Genomic DNA, 16,842 nt, shown 5'->3' with positions numbered 1-16,842 from the left:
TTTTCAAAGCAAAGTCAAACAAATGTGAATTGGTGTAAAATTGTTTACGATACATATCTTTATTTACTTGCCGAACGTCGCAGGAAAGCATAAATAATAAGTCAAGAAATATAGACTTTCGAAATAGATTTTATTTTTGCTGATTGAAATTAATTTTTATTCTGTTCCCAACAACGGTTGACATTTCGAAAATTTTACTTCATTTTGATTGCTCTTCAGAATTAACAAATTGCAAAAATTGAAAATATAATAAATAATAAATTTTACGTGAATTATTGTGTGTTAACCTAAATTTCCTTTTGTTACATAAGTGAAAATCAAATAAATAACATAAAAAATAGCAGTGTACATACAACAACAACTAGTGAAAAGCGTTAATAATAATATAAATAATAAAGATGAGTCTTCGTGGTGTGCACGCACTGGATTCCACTGATTCGATTGATATACCAGAGCCGCGAATCAGTCGTTATCCCTTTGTGACTACGCATCGAGTTATGCGGTCTATATCGGGACCTGGAGCCCTAACGCCCAGTAAGTTTTATTGTATTGTGAATTGTGTTGAAACTCCTTAAAGTACGTTATATTTATATTCATTCCCTTTAAAATTTGTGCTAATAATATTTCAAATTCTCTCACCTACTTGCTTAAATTTGATTGATTTCCTTCAATGTATCTTCCTACGAGTATTTGAATGCTAAGTAAATTAAAGATTATTAGCAAGCATTCATCACAAATTATATTGTCAAAAATAAGTTCGCTGTCCATACATGTTCACATACTATATGTATATTAGGGTGGGTAAAAAAAAAAACGAATGTCTTTTTATTTTTTGGATTCATATTCTGAAAAATTGGTTGATAGCCACCTCTAAGAAAGTCTATCAGCTCTTAATTGTAACGGAAAGGTCCCCAACTAACGGTTTTACATTATTTTTTTTTTCTATAGAAAATTTCCAAAATTGCTTCCAACCACTAATAGGTTTTGTAGGAAATTGAATTCTCTCTTTCCTAACCGTTTAAAAGATATTAATAGTTGAAGTTTGAATATTTTAGGGCAAATTAATTTTTTTCTTTTGTATATAACTCCATGAAAAAACATCATTTTAAATTGCAAAGCTCATAGTCATGAAAAAAATTTACTGCTCTTTCAAGTAGTTGGAAGCGAGATATGAATTTTTCTATGCGATAATAATAAAAAAATAGAAAACCGTTAGTCGAAGGACCTTCCCGTTACAATTAATTGGATAAATTTTCTTAGAGGTGTCTATCAACCAATTTTTCAGAGTACGAAGCGAAAAAAAAACGTTTTTTAGCCACCCTAATGTATGTTAAATGTGTAATAAAACTTAGCTTATCAATTTGTGTCTTATCACTTGCGACTGTCGCTGATCACAAGCATGAACGTTGAAAATTCCATAATTAACAACAAATAAAATAAATGGAATTGGCAATTTAAAAAGAAAACGTAATTAAACTAAGGTGGTTCGATTACTTGCTCACTAAAAAGTAATTACGTTTTGTTACCGTTCAAATTAAGGAATATACAAGGAAATGTAAATTAAAAATTATTCCATATTAAGGGGTTGTATCCTCTTACAAGTTAGTAACAACGCGTTTCTCATGATTCGTGATTTATAAACCGGCATTTTATTTAGTGAATACATAAAACAAGGTAAATTTAATGTACGTTAATGATCGGCTATTCATTTTGGAAAAATGTGGATTCCCTTGATCCCATAGTGGTCTCTGTGATGACCTCCGAAAAATTATCTGGCGGTGAGGCAGATTTTTTCCACAAAATTATCCAAAACCCCCAAAAAATTATTGTTACTTAAGATGAGCTCGGGGAATGAGTGTCCTGCAAAAAAAAAATCGTTTTTTACACTTCAGAGTGACTTAAAAAATCGAAATTAAAAAATTAAAGTTAAAAAGTTCTTACAAATATGCTCATATTCCCAAAACTGTATGCCGGATCAACTTCAAATTTTCATAGAGTATTTTCAAGTTTATATTTAATTCACAAGTGGATATAACCACCTAATTCTAAATTTGAGTTGCAATAAAATTACCTGTGAAATTTAATTGCTTTCAGTCTAGCTTAACATTGTACGACACATAGGCATTATCTAATCATCTAATATAAATCTGTATGATGTAATAACTATTTGATTTACATTATTTGTTTTCTATAAGAGTTTTTTTTAATCCTTTTAACAGTAAAAACTTTCACATTTATAGTCATGGTACTAGAATACATATTTTAGACTTTTCTGATAAAAACTTAGTTTTACGATTTAGTTCTTAGTTAAATTTCTTTATCTGCGATGCATTTTTGATTTTTAATGTAACAATTTGATGTGATGTGATACCATTTAATTTGCAATGTTTCGATTTTAAATATGTGATGTGATTTGATAGATGAAATATATGAAATGATGTTCTGAATATGAAGTGATGTGTATATGATGTGATTGTGTGATATGATATCATCTGCACAAAATAGGATATATTTTGTAGTAATTTGTGATATGATTATTTGATTTCAAAATACAGATGGAGAAATAATGATGGGATATGACGTATACATCATGTGATATATTTTGCTTAATGATATGATGTGATTCGATAGATGTGACATGATTTGATTTAGTATTTCATTTAAACAGTGAAATGATGATGTAGTGATAATGATAGAATAAATATATACTTTTTTGGTAATAAATGGTGGGAGTTTTGTGTTGATAACGTGCTGAAATCTGATTAATTTTTGGGACGATATCATTTACCATGTCATTGTACAATGTGAGATAATATCAATCGTTTAATGAAGTGATGTGACGTGATATGATTTGGTGATTTGGATTCATTACATATTGATGAAAAGTGTTGTATTTTCTATTGGAGCATAAATGTATTGAACCGATGCGATATGATGAGATTTGATATAGTACGATGTAATAGGATTGCACTGGTTTTTGATATAAAATGATGAGATGTAATGTGATGTTTTGTGGTAGGCGTGATGTTTCCATATGATTAGTTGTGGGATGTGCTTAAACTAGCAATTTTCGCGTAATGTATTTTAGAGAAGTGATGTCATGTGTAATTCACAGCATTATGATTGATGGTATTTTCAGAAATTCGGCTTATGAAAGAATGATTTGATTTAATGTAATATGTGAAGTATCGCAGTGATAAAATTTTATTTGATATGATGATGTGATTTGTTCGGATGCCAAATGATATTTTTAGTGAAAAATGAAGGCATCTGTTCTTTAAACCATAATTTTAATTTCATTTGCTGCTGAGAGCTTAGAACATAGCTTTAGGAAGAGAATAACATTTCAATTATCGTATAAAAAAAAATTAATTAATATCATAAAAGTATTTTCCCTAAAACCATTGGATAGGAAATTTATTGAGTATATTTGATCTCGATTTAAATTTTTATTATTATTTATTTTTTTTTCTGATTTTTAAAATATTTTTCATATTTTTCAAAAACCTAAATACTGCCTTATATTAACTTGTACTCCAAAAATAGACACACTAGAACTGTACGAAGATTATAAATGTTCAGTTTGTTTACCCGAGCGCATTTCAGTCTCTTTCAACTGTCCCATTGTCTATATGCCCACTTATCACTCGAAATCATCTGCCTATCAGCAAAATGCACTAGAAATACAGCATAGCTTTGTCGGGAGATTTGTGTTAAATCAAATTAAGTTGTTTTGTTCGTAAATAGAGTCGTATTAGTTACTTTCGGTTTTCAAATCGATCAGCAGCTTCGAAGAGCTTGAGTATTTCGAAATGAATTTTAATCGAATAGATTCGTCACAACGCCTGTTGGTCGATGCAAAACTTTTTGGTTTGACTATTAAAGGTGAGCGAGTATGCGGGCGACAGTTCACTCTTTGCAGTTGACTTTCAAAGTTTTGCAGTGATAATTAATTAACGAAAAACATACATACATAGCTGATTGATGTTAGGATAGCGTTCTTAAAGGTGTCCTATTTCGTTTTACAACTATTGCTTGGTAACCAATTACCACAAACACGCCCCATCACGCCGCCAGGCTAACGACAGTAGCAACAACGCGAAAGTTGAAAGCACAATTCGAGAAAACAAAGTAAAAAGACCAGCTACCAAATACAGCAAAAACACGCAAAAATAGTTGTGTTGTGTACTTTTGCAAGCGTGTGAGGTAATGCCTGTGCAACACTTAATAGCGCCGCCACATTGCCGTCAGCGACGTCAGAGCCGTCAGTAGTAGTGATATATTGATTTTCATGCCAAATGTGGGCTCTACGCTTGTAGTTACGTACCCTCGTGTGCAGCTTCGCCCGCAGCGCCATTAATTTGAGTGTTGGCTTTAATGGCGCGGGTGAGTGGTGTGAGAACTAGGCCAACAACAATAGTGGTAGTAATGAGCTGCAAAAGTACTTAGATTACTCGTATCAACTGGGTGTTGATCAAAAGCAGCTGCAGGATGCGTTGATTACGGCCAGCAGCCTTTTGCACTAATTAAAATGCACAGCAGCAGGCAGCAGACACAAGCTTTAGATTACTGCGGCAGCTGCAAGCGTTTAATTTCCTCTTTTAATTCACACAAACACTTTATTTATTATATACTTCATTTATTTACTCTATCAACTATTTTTTTTTATTTCAGGATCCGATTCGCCCACCTCCACTGCAGCGGCACGTCTAATCAAGACACCTGTGCCCAGTGACGTTTCCGAAGATGGACTTCCCAATGAAATCTCCGCACCATATGAGGTACCACAATTCCCTATCGAACAAATTGAGAAGAAATTACAAATCCAGCGGCAATTAAATGAGGCAATACCTTCGAGGTAGGTTTCTTAGTAGCTTATAATATTGTGACGAATTTGCGGTAATTATTTATAATACGAATTAAAAAACTCGAAATATTTAGTGACCATGATTACAGATTTACATAGTGGATTTGTTTTATTGATTTTCTTCTTTCGCAAGCCGACAGATTTATTTTATTAATTACTCGGTTACGTTATATCAATATTAGCCTAAATGTAGGCCACGTTTTTTTTTGTAAAATATTAAAATATAATTATTTTTCCCTTATAACCAATTAATATAAAATTATGTTCGCTTGGTTCCTTCTTTTAGAATGCATTTTGACCATTACTTAAGTAAGAAATTATCTGTTGGGTCTCCACGCAAAAATTGTATTGAAAAGTTATCGGTTAGCAACTCTAGCTACAGCCAAAAGCACATGCTTGGCTTAAAATCTATATGAAAAAACGAGGCTAACACCTTTTCTACCTGTTTCCTTTTTTGTCATCAATTTAAAACTGCTTTACCTTATTATTAAAATTAGAATTAGACTATTGGAAATATTGTATAAGAAATATGTTTCCTAGTGTTCAAGTCCACCTAAATATATACAATATAAAAAAATTTCCATTTATCACATAAAATGTAAGAATTATCGATTTTTTCATACATATGTATTTATGTGTCTGATATATGCACCTTCTTGCTATTTCTAAAATTTCATTCAATACACAGAAGGTATGCTTGTATATGTAGGTTTTATTATTGCCAAATCGTGCGAAATTTATGCAATGAATTGTTTGCATTAGAGTCAAGATTTTGTAATTTATACGATAATTTGTTAAATTCATTGACAGATATACACACAGACAATTAATGTCTTTTATTACATTTCCACTATGGGAACAGTTTGATTACATGCCAAAATATTACGGTGTTTACAGATCTTGCCTTGCCATTGTACTATCACATTTGCTTTATTTATTGTGTAGGGAATATATTCGGCCATTAAAGTTGTGAGAAATATTGCTTTAAAAATTTCTGAGATTGTGTTGCTAAGCGATAACCGTTCCGTACCGTTTTGTTGGTTTGAAACATTAGGAGAGAGAAATGCCCATGAAGGATTCTTAATACGGCGTCTTGTTTTTTTTTTTTTTTACGAAATATTTCTTATACATTTTAGCAACTGTCTAAAACTAGAATTTGAAAATAAAAATTGGAACCGGACTGACAAAAAAAAACTTAATTTTCACTTATTTTAGTACAAATATTTATTATCGAGTTCAATTTGCTCCTGATAGCAATACAAGCATGCCAATAATTAATCCAATTTTCCATACAATTGTTTTAAGCCTCGACGAATTTGGCTTTCAGTGCCTTCAGCGATTTTGTGTTTTCGGTTTTAGCTCATTTTTGGAGCGCCATTCGTTAGATTGTTGGACAGCCTCGTCGTCATATTCATAAATCCATATCTCACCACCAGTAATAATGCGTTGGAGGAAATAAAGGATTTTCAGCTACTTTTTCAAGCATCTCTTTGCAACCTCTTTTCGATCTTGCTTTTCGCAAAAGATTCAGATCTTTTTTTTTACGGTTCGTTAACAGAGGTAAATGTGCGACTCGCATGAGGCACGTTTTCCATGACTTCACGACCATCACTGTATGCTTCGTGCCGCTCAAATATTTGTGTTCGTGATAAAGTAGACTCTCCAAGAAACTGCTGCAACATTTTCAACGCTTCCGTAGCCGTAATTCCATTGGAAACACAAAATTTCAGTCAACCCCGTTTTTAAATTTTTTTATAATAAAAATCGGCAGCCAAATGTGATCAGATGTTAGATTTGTTCATCTGGCTGCTCTTTGTGATAGCGTAACATATTCGAGGTATCAAAATATAAAGATATAAAAGTCGCAGACTTCATGGGTTCAGTCGATGCCTTCTTAACAGCGCAGACTCAGAAATTAATAATATGAGGGTCGTACTTTTATCGGAGAAATTATAATGCGGAACCAAAAGTCTAACAAATTTTATGCGCAACACTTCGTGACAGGATTTTGCCATGGACAACCATCAATTATCAAAAAAACAAAACAAAAAATACTTTTTTGACAATAATCGGTACAGATATGGAATTTAGACTTGTATAATAACATTATGCTACTCTTATCCCTATCGTCCTAACGTTCGGGCTTATGAACACAGATTTGTATTAAACTGAGTCTCAACCCTAACTCTAAATTTTAATATAGTTTCCACCCAGACGTACCTATTTTTATGGTCAAGGTTAGGAGATTTTCTTGCACAAACCAACTATTAAATTACTATTGAGTTATGCAATATTAATTATTATTATATTATTATTATTATAAAAACGTGACAATCCAGCCAAGCATGATGGGGCGGTCTTTTAGAAAGCAACCATCTTGCTTTAAAGTGTAAACTTAAGCTTCTAGTTTACGCCACAATACAAGTGACACAGCAAGATTCCTTTGAGTTTCATTTATCCGCTACACTTTATTTTTTTATTTTTCTTAATCAAAAAATTATTATGTAAATGCGTTTTGTGTTTATAAAGACATTCTCCAAAAACCGCTCAATTACTATTCAATTGTTTGGAAATAATTATTTCAGCATATGCAAACACTTTAGTGTGTTGTGCACAAGTTTTGGACATGGGTATCAAAATTATATGCCTATATGTACATACATATGTATACTTGTAGTGTCCGGTCTATATGTGGCTTCACTCCACTGCCGATTTAGTGTCTCCTGCCATTCAGTTAAGCACTCACCCACCATATATCATAAGTGCTGTCATATAACACCGTCAGCCGACATTGGCAGCTAGTGTTCACATGTATGTGTGTATGTATGTTACATACATATATCTGGCTGCCGAATAAGGGTGCATTAGTGGCGGTGTGTGCACTCGAATGCGTTCCGTATTCAAAATTTGTCGTAATTCTTAGTTGTCGAGGTGTTATGACCGTGTTCCATTCACGAGCACATACCTAAAGAAATGAGTGAGTAGAAGCTTAGTTATGTGCTTGCGCCAGTTGGTGCAATTTCGCGACACATCATCATTGACAACCATCATCCATCAGTGTTTGGTTTGGTTTGACAGTTTTTTTTTTTTTACAGAGTTCTATGCCGCTGAAATATGCGAGTACCTGCACCTGTATAGATTGCAGTGCATATTTGCATGAACATACATGTTAATGAATCTATACATAAATGTATGTACTCGTATGTACATATGTGTGTGTTTCTATAACCTGGGCCTGTTTGTTAGCCGCATACAACCCACAGATTAGTTATATGTTGTTTTAGTACGATTTTTGCATTCAAATGATTTGGAACGCGGCGTCCGCGTTCTCGTTGTTCAAAACGTCCAATGTCGTTGCGATATTTGTAGACCCAGTTCATTAGTTGTCACCACTAATACAAATAACGTGCGCGCATAACCCGCATAACTTTACAGTTACCACCGACGTTGTTGTGCCAATCAAATATCGGTCGGTGGATTTGAAAAAAAAAAGAAGAAATTAACACCGGTTGCTCGTCTTCATGCATTTAATTTGATAAGAAATACATAAAAAGTACTTGGATAACTAGAGATTACCTTGTTGTTAGGCTAGGCTTTTGAGGTAACAGACCTCCTTTTAAACAGATATCACATCTCTTTGATTCGTATATATATTTCATTGGAAAATAATGCATATTCTTATTTGTTGTCTTTGTCTTCTGTTTACTACAGATTTTTTTTATCCCTTTTGGTAAGTTTCTAAGATGTAACGCGCCATCTATTTTGGCTTCGCTGAACCGACTGTCGTGAAAATGGAGTTATTTCGTATATATTTAAATAAATTCTCTTTACTTTGAGGTTTTATTTGAAAATTTAACTCAATAGAACAAAATTAACCTTTTTTCTATAATTTTCATTGATGTGTGTGACGCTGTCTTGAAGAAACACTTTCTTCTTTTTTAAATGTGTCTTTTTTTTATCGACTACGTATTTGATACGTTCCAAGACTGCTATATAATAATCGCTGTGGTCTAAGCCCTACACTTAATAAGATTTTGTCATCACTAAGCGGGATTGAATTTATTGAAAATAGTAGAGGTTTATCGTATATTCTGCTGTTGTTTCTGGGATGGAGTTAGAATTGAGTTTTTATGGATCTTCAGTTTAATTTATTATTTATAAAATTTATTTGCATTGCTTGAGCCGATATCACATTTTAACAAAATCGTCAATTTTTCTAGTTTCCTCAGAATTATTCATCATATTCTTCTTGGGCCTTTTATGTTTCAAAGTCTCGAAATATGCCATGGAATCGAAATATTATTCGCGTTAATCATGTTCAGTCTAAAAGAGCACTTGCTGACAAGAAAGATTAAATTATTTGCATATTTCGAATTAGCAAAGACATGACATGAAGATTGACTAACTGATAGCAAACGACTTTTTGTTCTGATTGGGTTCAAAAAAATCCGAAATCTCTGTCATAAATCAAAATTTCCTTTACTACTTTCAATGGGATCAGAATGGTTATTTTCAACTTGTCTCAATAATACTTGTACTCTTTTATTCTTAAAACTCAAGTTAAATAAAAAAATTCCATTAGTCTGCACAACTTCCTTGAGTAGTTTCTCAAATTGCGTGCTTTGAACTTTTCGACTTCGTTTTCGTGTCGCACGAAACTCAATCATTCAATTAATGACATTTAAAGCGTGTGGAGGTCAACACCTTTTTCCCGAATTCCAGAAATTGTCAATTCGCTTTACACAAAAACTACAAAATGACATTCACTGTCTTAGGTCTTTCATTGAATGCAAGCATAGTCAGATGGTATGTTAGTTGGTTTGTCATTGTTTGCAAAATTGTTCTGAGGAAGTAAAAAATTGAGTGTTTGCCAGCAATTGTAATCCAATCATATTCGTATCTGTTGCTAAACGCCAGCTGTCTGTCTGGGCTGCGTGTACAAAATGGCACGTGGCATTTGCTTATCCTAGCAGTTACATCTTCTTGGCATTAGTTTTACAAAATAAAAATAAATAATAAATAAATAAAATTAACAATAATAGCAATCGATCATGACATCTACTTAGCGTCACAACTGTCAATAATGCAATAAACCCAAAAAAAAAGGAATAAAAACAGTAATGCTTTTGCATACGACTCTGTGTGTCAAGAAATAGTTTTTGTGACACATTTGCCTCTGGGTTGTTTTATAGTTAATACTTGTAATCCTTTAGCGGTTGCGAGCAAAATATTGAACTATTTTAAGTGTTTATACTCATGACATACGCAAGTGCCTTATTTCAACGGTAAATACCTAAGTAGTATATGTTAATGCTAAGACGCGTCTTAAACGTCGAGAATGTCTTTCGCCTGTGATACTTATAAATTTAAAACATTGGAAATATTCTACAGGTAAGCATACACGTTTTTTATGCGAATGTTAAAGAGTGTTGTGAATGTGAGAAATAAAAATTTCCTTATCTTCCAATTTTATATCTAAATTAATTTTCTGAGGCTTTTCTATACAGTTGCTTTGAGAAAGTTCAGTTACAAAACTACAGTAGGTCTAGAAAAATGTATTATATAATATATAGGCTCTAGTAAAATAAAACCATTAATTATGCCAAAGATGGTTCAGTAATCTGTATCACTGTATCTCGCGATGTATTATTGCGATTGAGTTAAGCTATATGGCGTTAGAAATATAAGATTTCCCTAAAAAGAAGCATCTCAGACCGTTTTGTGATTGCTTGACTCAGTATTGTTTGAGAACGATGCAAAGATGGACATCAGCAAAAAGAACGCTTGTGGGTGACGGAAGCGTATGGTTAGTGAGAATAAAAAGAGGTTCATTTACAACAACGTTAAGGTACGTTTTTCTGTGTGTTTAGTGGAATTGGCAGGGAATCATCTATGAGCGGCTCCTCTTCACGCGCATTTTTCATTCGGACCTGTACTGTGAACAATTGTACCGTCTGAAGTAGGCAATCCCGCAGAAATGGCCAACTTTGGCCAATAAGAGCGGAATTATGCTCCATCAGGAGAACAACAGGCCACACAACTCGATAAGGATGCGCCAGAAGCTCCGGGAGCTTGTTTGGGATATTCTTATGCAGATTATGTTTTTATAGTGCGAAAATGGCATAAACTGATCACTATATGTTACTATCTATGGCGATTAATTTTGCTGGTGAAAAATTTGCCACAAGAGAAGTTAATCGAGAGTTCCATGAGATTGGGATTATGAAATTACTTTCAAAATGACAAATAGTACTTTTCCAACAATATTTTATATATAATCATAAACTACAACTCGGTAGGTGGTAAATATGATTTCAGGTGATATCCAAGGTTTTATTGGGTATCTTTTAATCTCAATCTCGAAAGATAATATATTCGATAATAGTGTTGTCGTAACCTCCAATAACTAATTATAAAAAAATTAACTAAAAAATTATTAAAACAAAAGTGTTCAGTATTAAGATTATATTTCTTTCACTGCCATTTCTAAGTTCAGTATGAATAAGTAGAAGATGATCTGATATTAATAAATCTGTCATCGTTTTAAAGCTTTCTTCTCTTCCATTCTCATTGTTGTTTCTGAGTTGCCAAGCTATATTTTATATATGATCGAATTTTTATATATGAAAATTGAATAATTTTAAGGAAAATCGAGTCAAAGCTTAAGCATATGAATGTAACGATTTTCTTTTTTTCGCAAAATTAATGCGAGCATTCATTAATATATATAATATTTATTTAAATATAACATTTTTATAAAAACAAAATTAATAAACTGATTTTTCTTTCGTTTTTTGTTTTACAGATCTGACAAGCATCAATCATTACTCACCGAAGAGAGTTTAATGACATTGGATAATTACGACGTAGAGGAACATGAATTGCCCAATTTTCAACGTGTTTCCATTTCCGGTGAGGATACAAGTGGTGTGCCATTGGAAGATTTAGAACGCGCTTCCACGCTACTCATACAAGCGCTGGAATTACGTGAACGTTATATGTTGCATTCTGGTCAATCGTTCCCGACAACAACAAGACGTTTTCTAAAAACCGTGCACGAGCGCAATCGTTTCGGCACGATTGAACACGAGAATCGCAAGACCATTGCAGGTGAGTCAAGCTAATTTCGATTTGAAGGCAACGAAAATTCATTCAAAATGTTAGGTAGCTAGAAAAAAATATACCCAAATTTTATTGAAAGTTTTAGTATTTGAAATTTAATGTAGAAAAAGTAGTTTTTCTTAGAAAGTCCTACTTTTTAATTATTAAATAATAATATTATACTCGTATGTACCTATTATTTACACAAACAACTATTTCCGCTAATTTCTGGCAGTTTTTGAATTGAAAATTTAAATTTGGTAATTTATACAATTCAGTTTAATTTTTTTCTTACTCATTGTAAATATGTACAAAGCAAAATTGTAGGTTTTTTTAACCGTTTAAAATTCCTCAAATAACAGTTACACATGCATAAATAAATGCCGCTATGTCGTGTCGTGTTTTGCCTATCGCACTGCAAATTCTTTCTTCTTCTTCTTTTTTATATTAATTTTCTTCTAAATGTACAAAATTTTCTCGAAAAATGTTTTTCTAAAATATAGAAAATGTGAAAATCTCGGTCTACTTTTAGCCACACATTTTACTTTTTATTTACTTTTTTCTATGATTATTTCATTATTTTGTTATTTTTGTGTTATTTTTTTATTATAATTATTTTTTGGAGCAAACAAAAATATGTATTTGATTTCCAACATTATTCTTTTATAGCCATAATACGCAAGATCAGCCTCCCCAGTACTCAGACAGGTAATTCGTTCGTTTATGCATTTCACCACTGCAGCGGGCGAATGAGTTGTGTCTTACTTTTGTTCTTTTTTTTTGTTAAATCTTTTTTTTTGACTTGCAAATTTTCGTTTCGATTTTCAAAATTTCATTGAACTGTTATCTCATTGCAAAACATACGATCATATAAATATCAATCACCGAAAGCCGGAATCGCTCTAAGATTTTACACGATTTATATATGTTGTAATGTGATTGAACTTGAAATAAAAGTATATTTGCATTTATTTTTGCTTTGTTTTTATATTTTTTGAATTACTTATATTGTGTTTTTCAGTTATTATTTGCTATGTTTCCCTCACCCTATTTTGGAATTTTGCAATTTCCAATTGATTTGCACGCCAAATTTTGTCTGCTTTTAAATAATATATATTCTTTGTTCACCAATGTTTTAAAAGTGAATTTATTTTAATTTCTCGATGTAATGCTTAATATAATGATTATTGAAAACTTGTTTAGTTTTTAATATATTATATACTCGGATAAATAAGTCATCTTCGCTTCGCCACTTCTGCGCTTGCTTTACTTAAACTTTGTTTCGTACCAGTTGTTTGTTCGAATCGCCAAACCCGGAGAGTCGGATAAATCAATTGGGTATCAAAAAGAATGAGATTATACGATTAATAGAGAGACTCTCTTATATTTAATTAGATTGTTTCAATGTAATTTTTTTTTAAGTGAGCGTGTTCAATAGCCCGTAGTGACTAGTGAAGTGGCGAATAGAAGATGGCTTCTACTTCTTAAATTTGTAATTAATATAGTAAGCCCATAGAGCTTTAGTATATAGTATTTTGAACTTTAACAAATAGTAGTTGGTTAATTTGTAGCTGACAGAAAATATGCTTCAACGTCGTAATGCAACAATTTTTGCGAAACTATAAACTTATATAAATTTTCTATGAAACCGTTTTGCTGTTTTTAAATTAATCCAGTTAAAAATCTTTACAATATTGATTTCGATTCATGAGTATCGCATTGATATGAGTCTTTCAGTAACATGGCTGCATAATTTTAGGGTTAAGGCCAGTTTAGCGCCTTCAAAAAACGTCTCAGTTTGAGATCTTATTTTGGAATTCAGAAAAAATCAAACGAATTCCTCTGATACAGAATTACAGCTTTTAGGCCAATCTTTGTGAAAATGTCAATGAAAAAAAGTGTGATAGTGTCAAGTCGATCGCTTCAGCCGTTTCAGAGAAATTTTTCTCACCGTCTCTGAAAACAGAGTTTCGAGAAAAATGCTTTTAAAGTTTTGGGAACCGATTACACTAATTAAAAAAAATCTAACGAATACGCTCATATCTCCGAAACTATTTGCCAGATCAAATTCAAATTTTCGGAGAACATTTTCAAAAATATGTATTGTACATTCGCTGTATAAGCAAAACAAAAATCGATTTTTTGAATGTGTATGTCAGGTGGATAATTCCCGTAGGTAAAAAAAAATAATATTTGACACTGTTAAACAGACAACTCCGTACAATTTAAATCGTGTCTTTTCTTCGTAAAATGAAATATTTTTGAACAAAAGTATGTTTTCCAAAAATCATCTTCTATTGGTAGGTTCCGAAAATTTTTGCGCTGTTTATGGTTGCTATCTTGATAGTACTATATATATACTAAATAAGTACTCAGCCAGATTTATTAACTGGTTAGGAAATATCGCCCAAGCAACAATCAGGTCCAGTTTCCCCTTAGAACCTAAATATGGTATATGATGTTAAGTTTTTTCTGAATCAAATGCAAAATATAGTTCTATTAATCATTAAATATCCATGAAAACCAATATCAGGTATTAACAGTTCCATTCTACCTGTGTGACTGCATATTATGACACACCCTTCCCTTGATTGTAACTTTTTGATTCAAAATTAATTACATTCGCCGGTATTATTATTACTCTGCGACAAGCATACAGGTGGAAAAACTTATCAAAGAAGCTTCAAAGTAGAGAGCCTGACATGTGTTTATTATACAGAGGACATTCATTTACATACATCTTATAATATAAATGCTATTTTTATACTCTGAACAGGGTATATTAAGTTTGCTACGATGTTTGTAACACCCAAAAGGAAACGTCAGAGACTATACAGAGAGTATATAAGTATATAAATAATTAGCGTGACGAGTTGAGTCAATTTAGCCATGTCCGTCCGTCTATCCATCTATATATGCGAATTAGTTCCGAACGGCCGATATCGAACCACTATACCATATAGCAGCCGTACAAACTGAACGATTGGAAAGAAGTGCTTGTATGGAAAACTTTTTCATTTGACAAGCTATCTGCACGAAATTTTTCATGGATTATTGTCTAAACAAAGTAATCTCCGAAAAAATTATTCAGTTCGAATCACTATAGCATATAGCTGTCATACAAACTGACCGATCAAAGTTCTTGTAAGGAGCCTTAGTAGTTGTGAAGGGTATTAAAGCTTCGGCACAACCGAAGTTAACGTTTTTATTTTTTTACAATATATAAAAATTAAAAAATTATGTACACAAATGCCTAATCATCGCTGTTGTATAATTATATCCTGAACAGGGAGACCTTATAAAATATTTATATAATGATATATAAATGATCAGCATGATAAGCTGAGTTGATTTAGACATGTCCGTCTGTCTGTATATACGCGAACTAGTCCCTCAGTTTTTAAGCTATCGACCTGAAATTTTGCACCTGTCTTTCCTTACTAAGAATCTGCTCATTTGTCGAAACGGCCTATATCGGACAACTATGGCATATAGCAGCCATACAAACTGAACAATCGGAATCATGCACTTTTATGGAAAACTTTTTTATTTGACGTAAAATCTTCACGAAATTTAGCATGAGTTATTTTCTAATTCAACAGTGTAATCTCCGAAGAATTTGTTTAGATCGGATCACTATAGTATATAGCTGCCATACAAATTGAACGATCGGAATTAAGTTCTTGTAAGGAAGTTAACGTTTTTTCTTATTTTTAATTATAAATTAGCAAACGATTTTGAATAGAATTCCAAAATTCTGTGCGCTAAAGCCTTGACCTTAAGGTTTTGAAGACCGACAGCCGACCAGCTTTTTACTTGTTTATAATTATTATTATTTTTTTTTGTGAAGCGCATTGTTACTAAGCCTCTGCTTGCGCTATGCGAAACAATCGAAAGCTTTTGTTTTACCGTTATTGTTTTTTGTGTGCTTTTTCTTTATATTCTTTGACTTATTTGTGTAACCTACGAGATTTGCTTAATCAACTTAGTGTTTAGTCTTAGCTTACATACATATATACTTACATACAAATTAGTTATACATATAACTGTAGAATTAAATTACGTACAATACATATTACATACATTATATATGTACATTTGTATGTATTGTAAACTTGACCCAACTAAATTCTTATTTTATGTAGATGACACATTTTAGTATAAAAATAAACATTTGATTTTCTTCTTTTCCTTTTTAAACACCACACACACACACACACATACATACATACACATTGCGCACTTGTACGTGCAACGGTAATTGCATGCGTTTGCGTAAAACTATTTTTGAAACGCAACGCCGCCACGCAACACGTAATGACATGAAAATTAAACACCAAACAACAACAACGACAACAAAATACGCAAATGCAATTACAATTATGGAAATCACAACAACACACACGCACGTATTTAACTGGGTCATCAACACATGAACTTGGTCACCACCTCCACACCGTCATCCGCCATACGCCATCCGCTGGCACCTGACACCCTGTAATATGTAGACCATCCCATACATCCACCAATTAACAAGTCTGATCCATGGGAATTGGAATTTCCAGCTGATAATGACTATGAAATCAAAAGTATTAACGGTGTCTTCCACGTCTACAAGGATAAGGTGAGCGGGTGCACTTTTTTTGCACATATATGTAAATACTTATATATGTAGTTTGTTTCATGCTTCACTTTATATTCGCAGGAATGCACGCAGGAGGTGAAATGCGAGTATCCAAATCTCAAGGAGTTCGTTAACGACATGCAGGTCATGTGTAATATGATTGTTGATGGACCACTGTGAGTTGTCTTCTATATACATACAAACATAAAGTTTTTATTTTAATTTTCACTAATATTTGCTGTTTTTTCCT

At 32.5% G+C, this 16,842-nt stretch overlaps 1 protein-coding gene across 8 annotated transcripts in view; it reads left to right on the top strand.

Moving 5' to 3' along the window:
• Positions 1 to 16,842, top strand: part of AMPdeam (AMP deaminase) — a 41,412-nt gene that overhangs the window by 19,187 nt on the left and 5,383 nt on the right. For 2 of the 8 annotated variants that reach the window (XM_070110509.1, XM_070110514.1), the window contains exons 1-6: positions 220 to 534; positions 4,675 to 4,858; positions 11,673 to 11,977; positions 12,638 to 12,676; positions 16,477 to 16,592; positions 16,674 to 16,768. In XM_070110509.1, the coding sequence (XP_069966610.1) occupies positions 399 to 534; positions 4,675 to 4,858; positions 11,673 to 11,977; positions 12,638 to 12,676; positions 16,477 to 16,592; positions 16,674 to 16,768 (875 nt within the window). In that variant the 5' untranslated portion in view covers positions 220 to 398. Of the gene's footprint in view, positions 1 to 219; positions 535 to 3,790; positions 3,886 to 4,674; positions 4,859 to 10,039; positions 10,259 to 11,672; positions 11,978 to 12,637; positions 12,677 to 16,476; positions 16,593 to 16,673; positions 16,769 to 16,842 lie in introns of those variants that run through there. The other 6 variants (XM_070110510.1, XM_070110513.1, XM_070110511.1 and 3 more) reach the window with 6 other exon arrangements.

This window comes from Bactrocera oleae, chromosome 5 (assembly GCF_042242935.1).
Source record: "Bactrocera oleae isolate idBacOlea1 chromosome 5, idBacOlea1, whole genome shotgun sequence".
Lineage (NCBI taxonomy): Eukaryota > Metazoa > Arthropoda > Insecta > Diptera > Tephritidae > Bactrocera > Bactrocera oleae.
This window is presented reverse-complemented; position numbering and strand designations above follow the sequence as displayed.